This window comes from Mixophyes fleayi, chromosome 3 (genome assembly GCF_038048845.1).
Source record: "Mixophyes fleayi isolate aMixFle1 chromosome 3, aMixFle1.hap1, whole genome shotgun sequence".
In the NCBI taxonomy this organism is placed as follows: Eukaryota; Metazoa; Chordata; class Amphibia; order Anura; family Limnodynastidae; genus Mixophyes; species Mixophyes fleayi.
In genome coordinates, this window is record NC_134404.1 from 300,399,315 (window position 1) to 300,419,594 (window position 20,280).

Consider the following 20,280-nt stretch of genomic DNA (forward strand, 5'->3'; position numbering starts at 1 on the left):
TATTATTATTATTAATAATAATAATATAATATTTTATTTATATAGTGCCACTAATTCCACAGTGCTGTACAGAGAACTGTACAGCCCATTGGGGCTTACAGGCTACATTCCCTAACAGACAAATACACACATACTAGGGTCAATTTGTTGGCAGTCAATTAACCTACCAGTATGTTTTTGGAATGTGGGAGGAAACCAGAGCACCCGGAGGAAACCTACGCAAAAACGGGGAGAACTCCTCACGGATAAGGTCATGGTCGGGAATTGAACTCATGACCCCAGTGCTGTAAGGCAGAAGTGCTAACCACTTAGCCACCGTGCTGCCCTCTATTGACGAGGACTGGGTGCACTGGCTCCTCCTGAGCTGTGAGCTGCAGTAATACAGCATTAAAGCTCTATTTGCTATATGGTAGGGACAAGTAAGGAAAAAGGTGGTTTTATTAAAAGGTGGACAACTCCCTATAAAATAAGGTTGTAAATCTGGTATTCTGTAGTGCTTCAGTGAATGTTCTTGGGTATGTTTTACAAAGCGACTTGAGGTGAACTCTAATTTGCACAAACTAGCAATACTAAGACAATATAATTAGAATGTTGGGGGTTTGTTTGCAGGACAAATATAAACCAAGTAATTCTGACTTTTTGGCTTCATCTGAAACAAGGAGGGGACGTGATAGGAATCTTCCTAAATTCTCAACTAAAGACACTGGAAAGCCACCCTCTAGGGTCATTCAATGCAACGTTGGTGTCCTTCTTGGTCGAAGGTAAATTGTGTTCTTAAATAATGTTATTTTGAATATATAGTCGACCTTACAGGCAGTGGGTCCCTGACACCTATTTTATGCAAAACTCTAAAAAGGAATGTTAAAGATGTAAAAAAAAAAATATACAAAGCCTTCAACTTTTCAGTTTCTCACTAATTGGTGGTGTTGGTAAAGATGTTCTCTGTTTATTTAAGAAAGTAGCTAAGTTTAACTATGCTATGGCAAATTGGGGCTGGAACTCCCCTGTGATTGTTGTTTCATCTGTCAGTGGCACTGTATTTTAGTTTAGAGAGCATTTTTTGTTTGAACTATGTCTTCCCCTAAAGTAAGGGACAATGATTACATACTTTGACAAAGGTTAGTGGTGTTGTCATGTACTTTTTAAAAATGTAACATTAATAGCACACCATGAGTAAAAGCCTAATTGTATTGTAGTTATTAATAATGCTATTTATGAGCACAATCCACTATAAGGCAATGACCACTTTAAATACATTAAAAGTTATTGAAACAAAACTTCAATATTGCAAGGTAAAAAATGTTGCCCATGGCCCAATCAGCCCAGTCATAGCTATATTTTACCAAAGTCATGCAGCCACAGCTAATCAGTGCCACTAATTGGGACTGTCCTGGGAAAATCAGGGCTATTGGTGGAAGAGGGTATGTTTAAATTAGCTAAATTAGTTATTGTGACATTGATAAATCATGGTCATATAGGTCAGTATATAAGGAAGGGTAGAGGATGAGGGAAGGGTAATTCATAGGTTAAATTGCAGGAATATTAACAGGGAAAAGGTAGGATTCACCTTGGTGAGTCTTTGAAAATAATCCATTCTGAAATGATGATGGTGGTGACCTGCACTGCAGTACTACCTTGGCTTAATGGTCCCTGGATTCTCTGCGGTTTCTTCCTTTGTTTAGCTTTTCCATCGGCAGCTCCTCCAGCCAGGGCCGGTGCAAGGTTGCTCGGCACCCTAGGCAAAGCTTAAGCTTGTCGCCCCCCCCCCCCCTCAAATAATTAAAAAAAAAATTATTCCACAGCCCCTAACACACTTGACATTTCTAAAATAAAAATAATAACTCTTACCTCCTCTTGGCTGAATAGGATGCAGTCCAGATGTCTGACGCAGCACTAATGTCTGGCGCAGAATGCTGTCCAGGCTTCACTGCTGCCCAGGAGCAAACACAGGATATCTAGAGAGAAGGCTCTAAATGTTAGATTTCAGAACAAAACAAACACAAAAAAGAAAACTTTACATCACTCACCTGTTACAGACTGACATGTACCCCGCTGCCCCCCAACTTCTCTCACACATGCCCATCTGCCCACTAGCTATTCTCACATATGTCACATATGCCCTTGCATAGCTGCAATTTGTCACTGCACTATTTTAGTACATAGACTCCATAGTCTCTAACTTAAGGACATTTATAAATGTAATCCCCGATCTCCCCATTTTCTCCAGCCTCTTCCCCCTCCCCAATTTTTTGTACCATCCATTCTCCCCCCACACACACATTTTATGTAGCATCCATTCTCCCCACACACACACATTTTCTGTAGCATCCATTCTCCCCCCATTATCTGTAGCATCTATTCTCTCCCCCACACACACTTTCTGTAGCATGCATTCTCCCCCACACACACTTTCTGTAGCATGCATTCTCCTCCACCACATACATTTTATGTAGCATCCACCCCCCCCCCCCCTAGGTTCTCTCCAGCATACTTCTCTCACCCTCCCCTCCGTTTCTCTGTTGCATACTTTCACTACCCCTCCCCGCTTTCGGTACTCACCTTTACTTTTCTTTCATTCTCTTCTCCGCCTCTTGTTTCTTGCTTCTTTCCTCTGTATTTACTTCTGCCAGACTCCTGTCGGCTCCTCTACACTGGCAGCGTCGTGACGTCACGACGCTGCCAGGCACCGGGCACATTTGAAAATGCTGTGCTGCACAATAGCAGTACCGTTTAGGTCTGCAGCAGGAGCACTATATTGCGGGCGGACGATCCGCCCTGGGCGATCGCGCCGCCCGCTTAAACTTAACCTTCTATTAATTGTTTAATTAATAGTCTCCTCGGCCGCAGTGCCGCCCCCCAGAGGCCGGCGCCCTAGGCAGCTGCCTAAGGCTGCCTAATGGTGGCGCCGGCCCTGCCTCCAGCTCTATTACGCACATAGTGTTGCAACGTCAATGATGTAGAGAGCCGGGAATCTCTGTAGCTTTCAGGACTTCGACCCACCTCTCTATGCTAGAGGGCGGAGCCATCGGGCATCAGGGCACCCCAGGGATTTCCCCGGTACCCTGGTGGGCCAGTCCAACTTTGGCTGTCACACACAGTAAATATAACCTGTGTTTAGTTATGATCTGTCTCTTCAGATATCTGTTTAATGTGCAGTTCTGGTTAAGTGTCAGGTGTTCCTTTTATGTGCCATAAAGAGATAAATTACATTGTTATATTTGTTATATTTAAAATCTTGAATATGGATTTCTCTTCTTAAAGGACCCTTAATAACTTCCTTCTCATTCATCTTCCCAGATCTATATACTTATCTGGCTGTATCTGAGAATGTCTCTTCTCTCTAGTTTGCATTGCTAGGCATAAGGAAGGGACTGCAGGCAAAACCGATGGAGAATAGATGTAAAAAGCATAACTATAAATTGCTAGTATAATATCAAATCAGGATAAGTCCACTTATGGCAAGAGTTCCAACAGGAACAAGGGATGGTTAAAAAGGGAGCAACTTAATAAACTACACAAGAAGAAATATTTTACAGCAATGCAGTTATGCTGCATTTCCAGTCTCCATATCGAGCCACTGACAGGGATACTTCGCCTCACTGAAGCAATGGCTCCTCACATACAATATCCCAGCAGGCTCTGTGCTTGGTGGCATATGCTGCCACAATCCTCAGCCAATGACAGGCCAGGCTGAGCTGAGAGGAGATGCATACAAAATTGTGATGTGATCGCTCAGAGGCAGCCAGATTCCATAAAGCTTCCTTTATCTGCATTATTAAATAAAAATGTCAATACACAATTGAATCCAGAAACAATCCGTCCAAAATTGTATTGTAGTACCATATCAATGTAAAGAAATGTAATACACAAAATTACAATCTATTTGTTTTTAGTACATTTAATGTGGGTCTATTAAGATGGCGTAGATTTGGTTAGACACAGATATTCTGAGACGTTTCTAATGCAAAACAACTATACTGTAAGATGTATTTTTAAGCTATTCCTACACCATACTCGATGTTGCATTATTTTCAATTGATTGCTTCTGGATTCAATGTTGCATCTATTCTGTTTTACATGATAAACCTTTTTAATGCTGCAAATGAGGGTGAAGTTTTTTCTTGAATCTGACTGTGCCCATTGTGATACCCAGAGGGAAGAACTGACCAACCGCAGCAGACAAAACAGAGGTTTACATACAAGGAAACTAGTTTTACCAGTGACATGTCTGTCCAAAAGCACTCCGATCCCCGGACCCAACATCTCCTGGATTCCATTACCCCCCACCCCCTTCACATATTTGCCGGTCAAGCAGCTACTAAGCCCAAAAGTTTCCATGCTTTTGGCAGGCTTAATCCAGCTATCTTGGCCCAATGCTGTACACATCTTGTATGTACCTCTCTGGACTTTTGCTGGCCCCCTAAAAAACAGTGGTGTGATAGGAACCAAAATTCCCAGTCAGAACCACGCAGACATGTTATAGGAAAAGACAACTATTAGGTTGCCTTATTACAAGGGATGTTCACAGATAGTACATGTCCCACCCTGCCACCCCTGGTGTGTCCTCTGCAGTGTTAAATGCTGCTAGGCCTGGGAATGGGACTGGTGGGACAATAGGGAGCAAACATTGAGAAAAGTGGTCACTTAATACTTGAGAAGGTGCCTGTTTAGCATGGCAAGTGATTTTAACCCCATATTGGTAAAATTTACCATTTGCTACCCATGTCATCGGAAGGTGTACCCAATACAGGGCTTTAGCTTAAATATTTTTAACATATATACACACCAAAATAGACATCAAGAGTATTGTCGCATGGTGACTAAACACCAAATAACATAAATCCAGGGGCCTTAGCCCTTTTTTGAACCTGGTGTCAAAGTATGTCCTAAGGTGGCTTGGTCTTTTTTTAATGAGCCTGCTGTTTGGATGTTAATGCCCTTCTACTTCCCCACATGAACCTTTGGTTCAGCGCTATTTGTTTGTAACCAAAGGTTTAGGGTAATCCTTCTGTATTTTATTCATGACACCTTGGCACTTGTTGTCCACTGTCTACCTTTACCCCCTGCCATAAATGCTGAGATAAAGAGGCTTGTAGAATAACACCTGGTATGACCCTCAACATAAGAATTAGTTTGTTTTTTAAAATAGTAGGGTTCTCAACATCATAGATAAATGCAGAAATATTTTAAAAACCCAATGACAGAAAAATCTCATGCAGTCTTTTTTTTTTTTTTTTTTTTTTTTTTTTGCATCAATATTTTTAAATATATATGGGGTACAGAAAAAAAAAGAGGGGGGAGAAGAAAATACATACAGAGGAGAACACACAGGGAGTCCCCACGCAGGGGGAAAGGAATCGTTCAATTATGATAAGGCACACAATATCAATAGTATGTAATTAAGGATATAGAAATACAGTAAGACATACTAGCCTTCAATATGACTGTCTGAAGATGCCTCCACTGTGGGAGGAGTACCAGGGGATGGGAGCTGATCAGTGGGCTGGGGGGATTCTATAAGGGCTGCTGGAGAGTGAGTTGTTGGGTAGGCGGAGGTATCTCGGGTAGCCCCGGGGCCGTCCGTGGTGTATACATGCCACCTAAACCATCTCATGATAGGATCTGATGCAGATGAGGAATAGGGCGTATCTATTGTTTCCATCTCAAAGCTATACTGTATCTTAGATATTATTCGGGTGATGGTAGGGGGGACGTGGGACTTCCAGTTTTGTGCTATTGCCGCTCTAGCAGCTATCAATATGTGGCCCAATAGGTAGCGATCATGCTTTGGGATGGTCATGCAGTCTTCTTATAGGATTTATTTTAAGCATAACCACTACCATAGGAGCCACCTCTGTGGGTGTTGTGGTTGCTTGAATAGCTCCCAATATCTGAACTGCGCCAGTCATGTTTGTGCTTAGCATGTGAATTACATAATCTCCTTTTTTTTTTTCCTGCCAAACCTTATCAAGAATGTATATTTTCCTAATAAACTGTGCCATGAAGATTAATTGGGGGGGGGGGAAACGTGCACTCATACTTCCAGTCATTTAAAAAAGTTGTCTCCGTTGACCGCTACCCTTCAATTTAAATCCGTTCTTTCTCCTCTTGCGTTAGTTGATGTAATCTGCATCATAAATCAAACAAGGTTTCTGTAGGGAGAAGCAGGTTTTACATTTGCACTGGAATTAAAGGATTTTTCTATTAAAAGGCTCATTATAAGCACACAAAATGATGTTTGCAAATATATATGTCCCCCAAAAAAACTCAACTATAGTTTGTAATCTCTACCTTTTTAAAAGAATTTATGGATTTTCAATTCTAAGAGGGGACTTAAACATGACCCTAGATCCCGCAATTGATCATTTCAAAAGCTTTCTCACTGTTCCCTACACAGCTATAACTAAAATCAAATTCTTCTTACAAATGTCCCAAGTAATGAATGATGTATGGTGCATCTTAAACCCAGAAATGCAGTTTTATTCAGCATTACATCATCATCCTTTATTTGTATGGCCACAAATTCTGTAGCTCCTTTTAGCAAAATAGAGTATTTGTTCCTTCCACATCAGGCTCTACACTACCTAGTGTTGGCCTGAAATGGGCAGATGCTTTGGTCTGACCATGCTCCCATACACCCAGCTTAAGCCCCATATGATAATATCCCAGATATGGACCTTGCACTAAAGTCTTCTGAATTTATAGCCAAAATTGTACAAACAATAAAAGTTTATGGCCGTGAATGACCCTATTAGCAGCAACTTTCCATACCTATTGCTCAGGGCTTTAACAGTCACCCAACCACACTCCCTTCTATAAATCCCCTTTCTTGAGATGTTAAACACAAGATAATGAGAGCTGATAAACCCTTCGAGACCCAATGGCTTTTCTACTATGGAGTAGTATAAAATAGTGTAAATAAAAAAAAAAACTGTGGCAAGGTCTTGATGCCATTGCATTTATATCAGACAAAAGAAACACTTCCCCAAACAACCTCTAGAATTTCAAATCCTAATTCTTCAGAAAACAGGCAAAGACCCATTACAACCATTACAGACCATTCTCCCTGCTGAATGTTAAAGCTACATGCAAAAATGTTGGTAAACCACTGAAAGAATCTAAACCCTGCTTTAATGCATCTAGATCAAGTTGACTTTGTCCTGCTCAGAAAGGCAAGGGACAACACTATCAAGACAGTGAAGGCATAACTTTCTGCAAAGGTACACATACCAATTATGCTCTTATCCACTAACGCAGACAAACATAGCCAGATCATCTATTAGACATCCTATGCTCCCACCTAGGGCCCAGTGATTGCTGAGGGGTCCTGACTACTCTGACCTGTTTGATGAGCATGACATTGATGTTATCCATATTGCCTTTCCAGTCACCAGATCTGAACGTAATCAACCATTTATGGGATATTCTAAAATCATGTTGAATGTGTAGATTGTAATAGTGTATTAAATCATTTATAGAGGTTTCCAAATAATTGATCTTCAAAATGTTACTGCCAATGTTGTCTTTTATGCAAATATTTTCTTTTAAAGTAAATCTGTTTTACATTTACATGATATATCACATAATTCAGTAGTGATGCATGGTGTAACTGATACAATTTTGGCAAAATTTGTACATCCCGACCTAAATGGCACCTTAGGATTCCAGAAGAAGCTTTATGTAGAATTTTTGTTCACCATAAGTCACCAAAATAGGAGCATTCTGGCAACCTTACATTGGATTTTTCCTAGGGTAGTCATCTTCACTGTCAAAGGTATCGATTTTGGTTATAAAATCCATGTATGCACCATAAACGTGGGTTTCTACTTGGATGAACTTTGAAATATGTTCTCCATGCCACACTCAGTGGCGGAACTACAATTGGTGCGGTAGGTGCCGTGCAGCGGAGCCCATTGAGATAATGGGGCCGTTGCATGGCAGAAGCAGAGGGTCGGGGGCCCTGGTTCCCTATTCCCCACCTCCCTGCACAGCTCGCTAGTTTCGCCTCTGGTCACACTTGTTCTTTCTCTGAAGTGTATTTTTGGCATTAAGTCTTCTGCCTCTTCCTATGAACTCTTGTAGTTCAACATCTAATTTGAAAGTTGACAATTTATCCTGATTCCCTCTGTTCTAATAAAGAAAAGAAAAATGGAAATTTAGTTTTTTCCATAGAGAAATACTGATGGTCTTAATTCCAAATTATTTGTATTTTTAAATTTTAAAGTTACCTCCTATTAGAAATATCCTCAAGTTACAACATCTTTCCAGTGAATACAAATTTTAGGTCAACACATGTTTTAGAACAATTCTTGCCATGTCTAGGGTCTATTTTGTCAATAAGACTTGGCTAATGTTTACTGTGAAGTGTTTCCAGTAGCTGAATAGAACATATTCACCTAAGTTTTCTTTTACTTCCACTAAGATGTGAATGAATGCCAGCTTGGGATACAGAACTGCAGTAATAAGGCTTATTGTGTCAATATGATTGGCACTTATTCTTGTCAATGTTTGAGTGGGTACGAGGATCACTCTCTTGCTGCTCCAGGGACTGTGTGTATTTCCTCCAAGCCTGCAGGTACTGTCTTTTTCTTTTTTTTTAAGCAAGATCATGTTTAATTTTATTTGGCTTTTGTTTAGCAATGAAAAATATGAATGGAAAATGCCTCTGGTAATGGAATATTGAATTTCTGAGGACAGGGAAGTTTGTGTGTAGCTAGAGCAAGAGTGGGAGTCAGCAGCAGGGGTGGAATAGTGCATTACCGGGCCCCATAGCAAAATCTGGGTAGGGGCCTGACTATGCTATTCCCTCCTCGAGAGCCACAGCGTTCTACTAGAGCAGAGAGAGAGAGGCCTCTGCTGAGCATGCACCACTCAGAAGAGTCCTCTGCTATGCTCTGTCTCACAGGAGATCTGGGGACTCAGAAGTGGAAGATCTTGTCGGACCCCCCCCCCATCTCATACACATACACCTCTAAACCTCATAACCACCACACCCACTGTCCCCCCTATTGTTACACTCCTGGTCAGCAGCTATTTCTGTACCTACATAAGCAAAGTTGTCCTAACTATTTAGATCTAAGTTGTCTCTGTGAGGTTGAATTTTGTCCATTATGTTTACCTCCAGCATGCTTACCCAATATTATTACAAATAAAGTATGTGTTATAGACAAGCAAAGAAAATGAACGAGTCTGACTGATGCTGTAAAGGCACAATATAGATACAAATTGTTGCAGAAAATAGATAAAGCAGTGTTATTAATAAAAGTTGCAAGAGGCCACATTTAAGGCAATCAATGAAACCATCTTATCATAATTATCTTAAGATAGAACCCTCAATGATTCCTGACAAGGACGCACTGAGCCTTCCTATCACCCTACGAATTAAAGCTTTAGGCCATTTCACCCTGGGGTCAGTTCAGATTGTATCAGTAGAACAGGACTCTCCATTTGTCTGCAGTCCCCACTCTGCCTATCTGAAAGGGAGAGAGGAGGGGGCTAGTGTTGCATTTGGTCTGCCCCTGAACTCCTGGGTGGCACAGCCTCAATACAGACAGATTACAATGGCATTGAGTCTCTCCTCTCTCTCCCACAGAAAGTGTATATGTCTGGATTCTGCCAGGTCCCATAGTAACCACCCTCAATGATTCCATTTTCTGGCTATTTCATCTTACCTTTTCTTGGTTTTTAGAATAGCGAAAACATTGTTTATCATTATTTTTGTGATCCTTTCTTTTACATTGCCATGATTCGTTTTCTCTTAATGCTCAGACCATTACTTGCATCACTAGGTATTCTACTTTTGACCTCTACCTGGAATTGCATGAAATTAACATGTGACAGAGCAGCGTCTTGTTTTGATAAGTGATTTTATTGGGTGTGTAATGCCTTGCATCTGTTTTCAGATCTTGTTAACACCTGGCTTTCTTTTTATCTATAACAGAAATATACTCATTATCCGATCACTTGGAGATACTCATTGGCTGCGTGGCAAGTGTCTCTGGCACCTTGCTGCTTCTTCTGGTCATACTTTGTATTATTAAACAAAGGAGTTGTGCCAAAGCTAAGTTCAGCCTACAGGACCGTAAAGCAAGGCATCACAGTGCACACGTAAGAAGTCCGTTTGCTGGTTGGCAGAGTGAACGTGGCCAAGCCCTGCCCAAACCCACTAGGCACCTGTCACTCCAACGTACCGCAGAACACTACTCTGCAAGGGAGACTGCAAGCACAATTGAACTGACTATTGAGCAGACAGCATGCTAATAATTCTCTTGTATGACGGTGACTGCATCCGAATAAAAGGTGGAAACAACTTAAGTAAATCATTATTTAAATAAACACAGAAATACCTTTATCTGGTAATAGATCCCAATTTTTCACTAATCGCTCCTTCTAAAATCTACAAAATAGTATACAACACATTCTAATTAAGATCATTATTTTCAAGCTGAGGTTATAAAATCTAGTCCATATATATTACCCATGTATCACATTCATGGATTTTTATTATGTTTCCCTTTGTGTTTTTAGTTATTATTATTATCGTTTATTTGTAAGGCGCCACATGGTTTCCGCAGCGCTGTACACAGTACAAACAGTAGACCATATAGGGTAAAACAGTACAGAACATTAAACATACAATACCAATACTTCAGAAACTCCGGGCAGGCAAATACAGTAGAGACGGAGTGGAAGAACAGGTATGGAGACAGGAGGAAAGAGGGCCCTGCTCATACGAGCTTACATCCTAAGGGAGGGTGAACAAAATCAGGCACAGAAGGGAGCCAGTGAAGCAAAGGGGAGAGAAAAAAGGGGGCCAGGGGAGAAACAGAAGAGATGAGAGGTTAAGTGGATGGTTGGTAGGCCTTAAGGAACAGGTGAGTTTTAAGTGCCCGTTTGAAGGAGCACAGGTTGGGTGAGAGACGGATGGAGCGAGGGAGGTCATTCCAGTGAAGGGGGGCACTTTAATAATGGTCCGTGCTGTAAAAAAAGGCACAACCTTGTATTGTACATATAACATCTCAATTTATAGAACAGTAACAAAAATGTTAATTGCATTATTTTGCGACAGGTCTGTATTGTGATATATATTATTCCACATATACCACAAGGTACAGGAGGAAAACACTCTTCAAAGGAAGAGAAGTATTAGAACACAAGGACATGCACTGACAATGGAGAGAAGTCGGTTCACAGGAAGTTTGAGGAAAAATTACTTCACAGAAAGGATAGTGGATAAGTGGAATAGCCTCCCATCAGAGGTGGTAGAGGCTAATACAGTAGAGCAATTTAAACATGCTTGGGATAGACATAAGGATATCCTTACAAAAATAAAGGATCAAATAGGGTTGGAGGTTACAATAGGTTAATAATTGTGGAGATTAGATGGGCAAAGTGGTTCTTATCTGCAGTCAAATTCTATGTTTTGTATAAAATATTGTACACACAGTTTTATGGCTTTATTATGGAGCTTACACTTCAATCACACCTATTATTTTAGTTGGTAAAGTATAGAACAACTACTGGTATAAGTATAATTGAACAGTCAATAGACAACAGTAAATATAACAGTCAACCTAGAAGATGTATAAGATACATATCAGCAGAGAGTTCTGCTGCAAAAAAGTATGACCACAGTTTTAGGGTAAAGGGAATTTTAGGTGTAGTGGGGGGGATGATGGTACATAACAAGTTAGGAGAGGAGTTCGATGTCCTAGCTGCTCAATATATTGTGCTTAATAGGGAGTCACTAAGTGGACCTGAACGCTTCCAATTTTTAGCTAACAGGCCTTTAGCTGCTGCGAGAATGTGTTGAATGTGAATGAGAATGTGCTATCTTACTATAGAATGTGTTGAGTTCTTGGGGAGTATAGCATAGTATAAATACCCAAGGGCTCCTTACCACCGGGTCCTCAAAAAGGCTGTTCAGGATCCGTGTTTTTTATCCCAAAACAGAGTTATTACAGAGCAAGCCCACCATATAACTGCTGAGTTACTCGGGGCCGCAAAAGGAATTTGGGGCCCCGGTACAGCAAATTTTTGCCCCTCCACAGGTGAGCAGCAAGGGTGCTGTGTGCAGTGCCAGCAAAGGGTCATGGCTACTTAATGTTGGCATGGTCAACATGGGCATGGCTGCACTTCTTTAGACTTGACATATTGGTGGAGATTCAGTTGCTGGCGATGTGACATGCAGACTTAGCGCAGCGCACATTGCTGGCAATTACGGTAGAAATCTCTGCTCATTTTTGTCACGGGCACTAGGAGTCTTTACCCAGGGATCACCAGGTGGTAAGCTTACCAGAGCAATATAGATGGTAATAGTGTACTCTGGTAGCAGGGTGATCACGGAACAGGCAATAGTAGGTGATGAGATGCTCAGGAAAGTCTATGACTAGCAGCACTGGTAATATGGAGGTGATAATACACGAGGAACTGTATGGACAAGGGCAAGTGGAGGTAGTCAGTGGTCTGCGTTAGCAAGTTGTACCACTGCTATAGTGAGGAGGAATGTCCAACAGAAACGAGGAGGTGATGAGAGTCAGCGGTCTGCGGATAGCAAGTGGTACCGCTGTCTGAGTTAAGGAATGGAATCCAAGTGGAGGTATCCGGGAAGTCAGTGGTCTGCGGTAGCAAGTTGTACCACTGCTATGTGAGAGGAATGGAACAGGTGATACTGGAACAGGAATCAGTGGTCTGCCTTCAGCAAGTTGTACCACTGAAAATATATGTGAGGAGGTGTACGGGGAGAGACTGCAACCCAGGATGTACACGGGCACATTAAACACGATCCACAGTAATATGCACAATATATATAAATGACTGAACAGGTCTGCAAATGTAGGAAGTCTCTGAAGTAATCCAGCACAAGGTAACACAGTCAATGATGGCAAAAGACTCAGCGGTTTGCAAACTCCAGAGGAGAACCAACACAGTCCAGCAAGATATGCAATACACCAGCACAGTCAATGAGAAGTATGCATACCGTGGTTCAGAAGGCAGTCAGACAGGAGTGCAGTGATACCTAGGCGGCAGGAGGCCGACAGGATGAGAAGTCCCTGGATGTAAGAAGCAGGAGTCTAGTAGGTGCAGCGCACAGGTAAGTAGACCAACAGGGACACGAATCCAATGCTGACAGGAGGGTAGCGACCAGGGGAACCAGGAAGGCGTGGAGAGCGGATCAGCAGTAGATGGACGATAGGACTGGCAGCGGCAGCGGGACTCTGCGAACCCACGGGAGAGATGAGATGACGCTGAGGTGCACAGGAGCAGCGGGTAGAAATCAGTTAGCAGTCACGATGATGAACACAGGCGAGTTGCCAGCTGGAGGCTGTAGTGCACGGAGGCAGCGGATAGGAATCAGCTCACGGTCACGATGATGAACACAGGCGAGTTGCCGGCTGGAGGCTGTAGTGCACGGAGGCAGCGGATAGGAATCTGCTCACAGTCACGATGATGAACACAGGCGAGTTGCCAGCTGGAGGCTGTAGTGCACGGAGGCAGCGGATAGGAATCTGCTCACAGTCACGATGATGAACACAGGCGAGTTGCCAGCTGGAGGCTGTAGTGCACGGAGGCAGCAGCTAGGAATCTGCTCACAGTCACGATGATGAACACAGGCGAGTTGCCAGCTGGAGGCTGTAGTGCACGGAGGCAGCGGATAGGAATCAGCTCACAGACTTGATGATGAACAGGTGAGTGAATAAGGAGAGAAGGCTGTGGTGCACGGAGGCAGCGGATAGGAATCAGCACACAGTCACTATGGAATATAATAGCGTTGAAGTGGTATAGGAGACTGTAGTGCACGGAGGCAGCGGATAGGAATCAGCAAACAGTCACGATGATACAGTTGATGGTAGAAGTGGTATGGGAACCACAGTAGGAGAAGTGGTTAGGAAACCACAGGAATCAGCAGCGCTGAATACACGAGGAAACACCTTCAGAGGCTCATGGGGAATGAGACTCCAAGATCAGGCAACGTGGTGTTGACCACAGGTGCTTAATATAGGGAGTGTTGCCTGATCTGCCAATTGAGTTAAAGGGACATACACTGAAGTATAGGAAAGGGCTGCGCATGCGCAGACCCTCAGGATGGAGGACGGCCACGGTTCCTAAATGTCTGGGAAGAGGCACTCACGGTCCGGTGAGTGACAATTTTTCCTCGTACCCCATAGAGATGTAGGGAAAAATGGGAGGAGGTTTCTGTCAAATCACCGCCACAAAGTGTCTTGCGGATGTTCCGAAGACACTGCGCTGCCTGAATTCCCCCATTATGTATTAAAATAGTGTTCCTCTCACCTACCTGTTATTGCAGCTGTCACAACCGGGTACTGGACTCTTGCATAGATCCTGCAATGTTGGGAGCTGTTGGAAAATCTAAATATGGAAAACATAGCAATAAGTGAACACTGTACATAACACAGATCACGCAGTATATCATACATTCATAATAAAATAGTACATTTATCACGCCCTCCCCAGTCACATCACGCCACAACTCCATCACACATCACACCACTTCCTGCCACATTACCCATCACGCCAACCCCCAGACACACCACCACCCCTCCGATACAGCACGCCACCCCTCACACATCATGCAACACCCCAGGCACATTAAGACCCCCCAAAGACATATTCCAACCACCCTTCAAGACACATTATAACCCCCAAGAGACATTATAACCCCCAGGGCCGGATTAACCATAGGGCTAACTGGGCTACAGCCCAGGGGCCTCGGGCATCCAGGGGGCCCTTTTAAGTGCTCACCAGCAGTGTTGATCGGGCGGGGGCGCCCCCAGCCCGATCAATGCTGCTGAGCACTTTCAATGCGGTCCTTCCCCGGCGCGCTGTTGTCTCTTTACTGAGGAGATCTTGTGAGTCTCACTCTCACGAGATCTCCTCAGTAAAGAGCAAACAGCGCGCTGGAGAAGGAGGTAAGTGCCTTGGGGGCGGCTCGGCTCACCGGGGGTGGGTCAGATCAGATCACGGGGGAATGGAGGCCGCCTTAGCCCAGGGGCCTCCATTCCCTTAATCCGGCCCTGTAACCCCTCCCCCCAGCCCACTGTACTTGCCTATGCTGCAGACAGAAGATGTCCTGCAGAGGAAGCTAGGAGCTCCAAATCTCGTGAGATTTGGAGCTCCTGGCTTACTGGGCTGCTGGGCAGTGTGTAATGACACACACCCACGGGCACGTAAAGGTACTTTTTAAAAAACCAAAAAATCACTATAGTCCTCCAGTGGGGCCACTGGCAGGCCGGGGCCTGAGTAATATGCACCAGCACCCCTGATACTGCAGCAGACTCGGACATAATGTTGCATGAGTGATTACATTGGAGGGACTGCAGGTGGAGCTGTTCCTAAATGTGGTGTTGTGCTGTACTATAGCAATGAGCTCTGTTGTACAAAGAATATTCTAGTTTCTTGTCATGTAGATGTGTGCAACAGGCTATGGGCCCAGACATAAGCATAAGGAACCTAGAGACAAGAAGCCTGGACATATAAGCAACAGGAATCCAGTCAAAGGGACCTAGACAAGAAACCGCAAATGTGAGTAATCCAGTATAATACCTCAGAATTTCTAGTGAAGTGGTGAGAATTAGAGCCGCAATAAAGCAATTCTCAGGTAATTGCATCATTCCCCCCCCCCTGCTGTAAAATGACATGGTGCAATTTAGCAAGCCCCGCCCCCTCCATACATTTATGTAAATATGCCTTTGCTGTACTCTGCCGGCATTTGCATCCCCACCCCCACCCCACCCCTCTCCAATCATGAGGAGGTGCAACTGCCCAATAAATAAGCATGTGTTCTCTGTGGACGTGCACAGTGTGAACTTCTGAAATTTACACAACACAAACTGGTGTAAAAAACTAACCTTTTACCAAATTTAAATTGCTGTCCTTGTGGTTAGTTATTTATACAATTACAGTAATAGGTCTGAACATGCAAAGGAGGTTTGGGTACAATGAAAGAGATATCAACACTATGCAGATTATAATTTTTTAACTGAATCAAAGAAGGCAAATGCAATGATGGCAAAGTTACAAAATCCTTCATTGAGACAGCTCATGGAAGACTTTGGCCAGCATTGGTGAAAATTGGGACCCGTTGTGAAGAGAAAATAGAATAGAAATGAATGTTAATGCTATAACTAGTAATAAAAGAGAAAAAGAAGCTCAAAATTACATTATTTTACCTATTTTTCATAATTTTCAATTAAATCCAGATCCAAAACCCTTCGTGTTTGTTTGACAAAACCAGTAGCAAAGCTGAAACACAAAGTTGGGTTCGAACCTACACCGGTCTTGAAACCGAAACATGAGGCCCAGTGTATTTCAGTATTTGGCTTTTGTATTGCCAGCATACTGCAAGTGTAGTTGCGGTATTCCTGGATGCCAAATTGGTCCTGGCACTATTAGATGGGAGTATTGTGACTTCATTCTTGGGGCTGTTAGACACTGCAGAAGTGGCAGGTTTAAACTGTTCTATTTGAGAAAGATAATATGAAAAGGTTGTGGCTGATTCACTAATGTGATGAACATTACCAAGGGACATCATATATGTCCTCAACTGTTTGTAAGGTCATATATAGTATTAAGGGAGCAAAAATCCTTGTAACTACTTTTACAAGAAATAATAAAATCTACATTTTACAGAATGGCATTGACATTGAAAATGGCTATGAGCAATCGTATGACAATGCTTTAAATATAAGTGGGTAGTATAATCCTGCTAAACCAATATTCAATCGGTGGCACTTCATGTATCAATCTCTAATTTTTCAATACATTGTAAATTTGCAAGTATGGCCCCTCTTTTCTGTAATCTATGTTTATTAATATCAAGGGGTAGATTTGCTAAGAGTTCTAAAAAGGAAAAGTTGGTGTATTGCCCATAGCAGTACTGTCTAGAAAATGTTTCTAGAATCTGATTGGTAGCTATGGGCAAAACCTCCACTTTTGCTTTTTAAGAACTTCTAGTAAATCTACCTTCAATTCTTGTTTTATTACTCTACTTGTTCCCAACTGTAAATTGCTGCAGAGTATGCAGACGATGTCTACATAAATGTTAATAAATACATTAAAAAATTAACACTTGGGGAAAGTCTTATTGCACAACGTAGAAAAAATACTTTTACCCAAAGCTAAGTGAGGTTTTTTGTTTTTGACACTAGATGTCACTGTTTGCTGCGATGTAAAATACAACTGTTTACAAACAGACCAATGACCAAGACTGCAGCAATTTTAAAAAAATATGTCTCATGTTCCTTTCTGCAAGTAAAACAGGAGGATGTCACATGAGCACTTTAATGGCTTAATAGGTTTTTAAAATGCTGACAGTAGCGCCTCGGACAAGTGTCCAGATTGAATTGGCGCCGCTACGGTCTTAGTTCTATTTATAGCCTATAAATTCCACAAAATGCAGACTTTACAAATAAAATGCAAAAGCAGAACTCAAAGATAGTAATGTCAGACATTTACACCAATGTAAATTGGCCTCTTTGGTCACAAATCAAATTTTATTTGCATGAAAATACTCTGCATATTTGCTAATCTCTATTTATGAGCTCTTTGAGGGATGGGATGCCACTCATTAGTGATGTGCTAAAGAACTTTTTGGCAGGTACATCATGTCTTTTTAATCCTAGAACTCCACCGCTATCTACTGTAGTTGTTATTATTTTAGGGTATGACCTGCAGTGATATAGAAATGTATTCCCTTCATTTTTTAAATTGTGAGAATGTTTGGAGGTATAAAGGAAGGAATAGCCTCTTATATCACTTTGACATATGTCACATGTTCATACAGTCATATTGACATACAGAGGATGTCACATTTTACCAGCGGAATTTGCCCTTTAGTGCTACTACCCCATTCACACCACACAGTAGAAGTAATTGATCATTGCCATTTCGCTATTTATAAAGTCAGCAAAATGTGACCATACAAATATATGCGGAACGGCTTTCCTCAGAATCATTAAGAAAAAAATGAAATTTGAAGACTATATTGCTCGATCTTCTGCATTCTCTATAAAACGGCCTGTCCACTGTAACACTCAAATTAGCAAAACAGTCTGTCATGACTTTACTTATCTTTAGAATGTGCCCTCTTCTCTGTATCAATATCGAGAGTTATTAACTAATTATTAATGTCCTTTGAGCAAGAGGACAGTTTTATAACCTTTTACTTCACACTTTTCACTTATCTCTACTCAGGGCTGGCGGAACATGGTAAGTGGGGTAAGCAAGGCGGTGGCGCTCCCCACCGTCTGCCATCCCCGCTTTTCCGTCGGCACATAAAAACCCCCCAAAAAAACACATTACAAAAAAAATCCGGCGACGCCCTCTTCCCCCTACCCTCTGCTCCATTCTCACTGACAATGTCGGGTGTGACGCCATCATGTCCTGACACTGTCAGTAAAAAATAACGCAGAGAGGAGTGACACACTGAGCCATGAAGAGAAGAAGAAAAGAATGAAGACAAGGAGACAGAAGAAGAGAAGGAAAGAAGGTCATAGAAAGGTAAGTAAATAACGGGGGAGGACAGCAATGTTGAAAAAAGGAGGGGTACAGCAGTCTGGATGAAGAAGGAAGGGAAGCAGTGTGGATGAAGCAGGGGGGCAGCAGTGTGGATGAAGAAGGAAGGGAAGCAGTGCGGATGAAGAAGGAAGGGAAGCAGTGCGGATGAAGAAGGAAGGGAAGCAGTGCGCATGAAGGAGGGGGCAGCAGTGTCGATGAAGAAGGAAGGGAAGCCGTGTGGATGAAGAAGGAAGGGAAGCCGTGTGGATGAAGAAGGAAGGGAAGCAGTGTGGATGAAGGAGGGGACAGCAGTGTGGATGAAGGAGGGGGGCAGCAGTGTGGATGAAGAAGGAAGGGAAGCAGTGTGGATGAAGGATGGGGGCAGCAGTGCGGATGAAGAAGGAAGGGAAGCAGTGTGGATGAAGGAGGGGGCAGCAGTGTGGATGAAGGAGGGAGGCAGCAGTGTGGATGAAGGAGGGGGCAGCAGTGTGGATGAAGAAGGAAGGGAAGCAGTGTGGATGAAGGAGGGGGGCAGCAGTGTGGATGAAGGAGGGGGGCAGCAGTGTGGATGAAGGAGGGGGCAGCAGTGTGGATGAAGAAGGAAGGGAAGCAGTGTGGATGAAGGAGGGGACAGCAGTGTGGATGAAGAAGGAAGGGAAGCAGTGTGGATGAAGGAGGGGCAGCAGTGCGGATGAAGGAAGGGAAGCAGTGTGGATGAAGGATGGGGGCAGCAGTGGGATGAGGAGAGGGCACAGTGTGATAGGAGGGGGCACAACCAAACTAATTTGCCAAAAATGTAAAATCTTATTACAAAGAAAACATATTTTTTATTTATATTATTCATAAAGCAATTGATGTTTGCTGTTTCATATATTTATTTGTATTACTCTCTTTATTAAAGTGTATTATAAGATTTGTATTAAAAGAAAAAGCATTATTGAATAAACAAATAATTTATAAAAGAGGAGACCGCAAAATAATTTTTTGCAGAGGGGCGCCGGACATACTAGGGCCTGTCTCTAGTAAACAGAATATGTGGCTCAAAATAGATAACTTACGCAACAGATTGCTACTTTATGCCATTAGCATTAACTTACTCCTGTTTTACTTGTTTGTTGAATGAATGACAACTGAAAGGACCACAAAACTCAAAAAGTATTACCACCTTAATCCATTATAGACCGCTTAAACCCCTTCATGATTTTAGGGCAATGTAACGGGATCTGGTCAACAAGCTGAAAGCTCAGTTGGTTGAGCTTTTGTGACATTACTGTCCCCCAGTTCTGGCATGAATAAACCAATCCACAAGGTGGCCTCATTGATGAAGCACAAAACAGTGGAGACACAGCACAAAATTCCGTTGTGAAGCAAAACGATGGATTTAGAGGAGGAGTAGATTTTTGCACCAGCCAATAGAAATAGTTGGGCAAAGTGTAGGGGTTCGTGGGCGTTCTGTGCAAAGTTTTGTAGAGCAGTGCAAAATCACACTTTCATTTTGCAGAACGATATTACTGAAAATTTTTAGGCCATGCCTTGCTGTGAGTGGAAGAGTGAACAGCCACAAGAACTAACTCAGGGCAGAACACTGCCAGTCCCTCCCCAAATGTTGGTATAATGCTTGGCAGAGAGTTGCAACCTCTCTGTTTTAAACTGTAACTGTATATAATAACTGTTGTAAATTTAAGGAGTGTGTCCCACCATCCTGACACCCTGTATGTTTGTCCTGACTGACTGAATGTTGGGAGCAGACCTGGTGCTACCATT

At 42.6% G+C, this 20,280-nt stretch overlaps 1 protein-coding gene across 4 annotated transcripts in view; it reads left to right on the top strand.

Moving 5' to 3' along the window:
• Positions 1 to 10,309, top strand: part of LOC142142999 (uncharacterized) — a 32,123-nt gene extending 21,814 nt beyond the window's left edge. Inside the window, exons 8-10 of one of the 4 annotated variants that reach the window (XM_075200728.1) lie at positions 610 to 761; positions 8,423 to 8,575; positions 9,941 to 10,309. In XM_075200728.1, the coding sequence (XP_075056829.1) occupies positions 610 to 761; positions 8,423 to 8,575; positions 9,941 to 10,260 (625 nt within the window). In that variant the 3' untranslated portion in view covers positions 10,261 to 10,309. Of the gene's footprint in view, positions 1 to 609; positions 762 to 8,422; positions 8,576 to 9,940 lie in introns of those variants that run through there. The other 3 variants (XM_075200729.1, XM_075200730.1, XM_075200731.1) reach the window with 3 other exon arrangements.
• Positions 10,310 to 20,280: the final 9,971 nt, after the last annotated feature.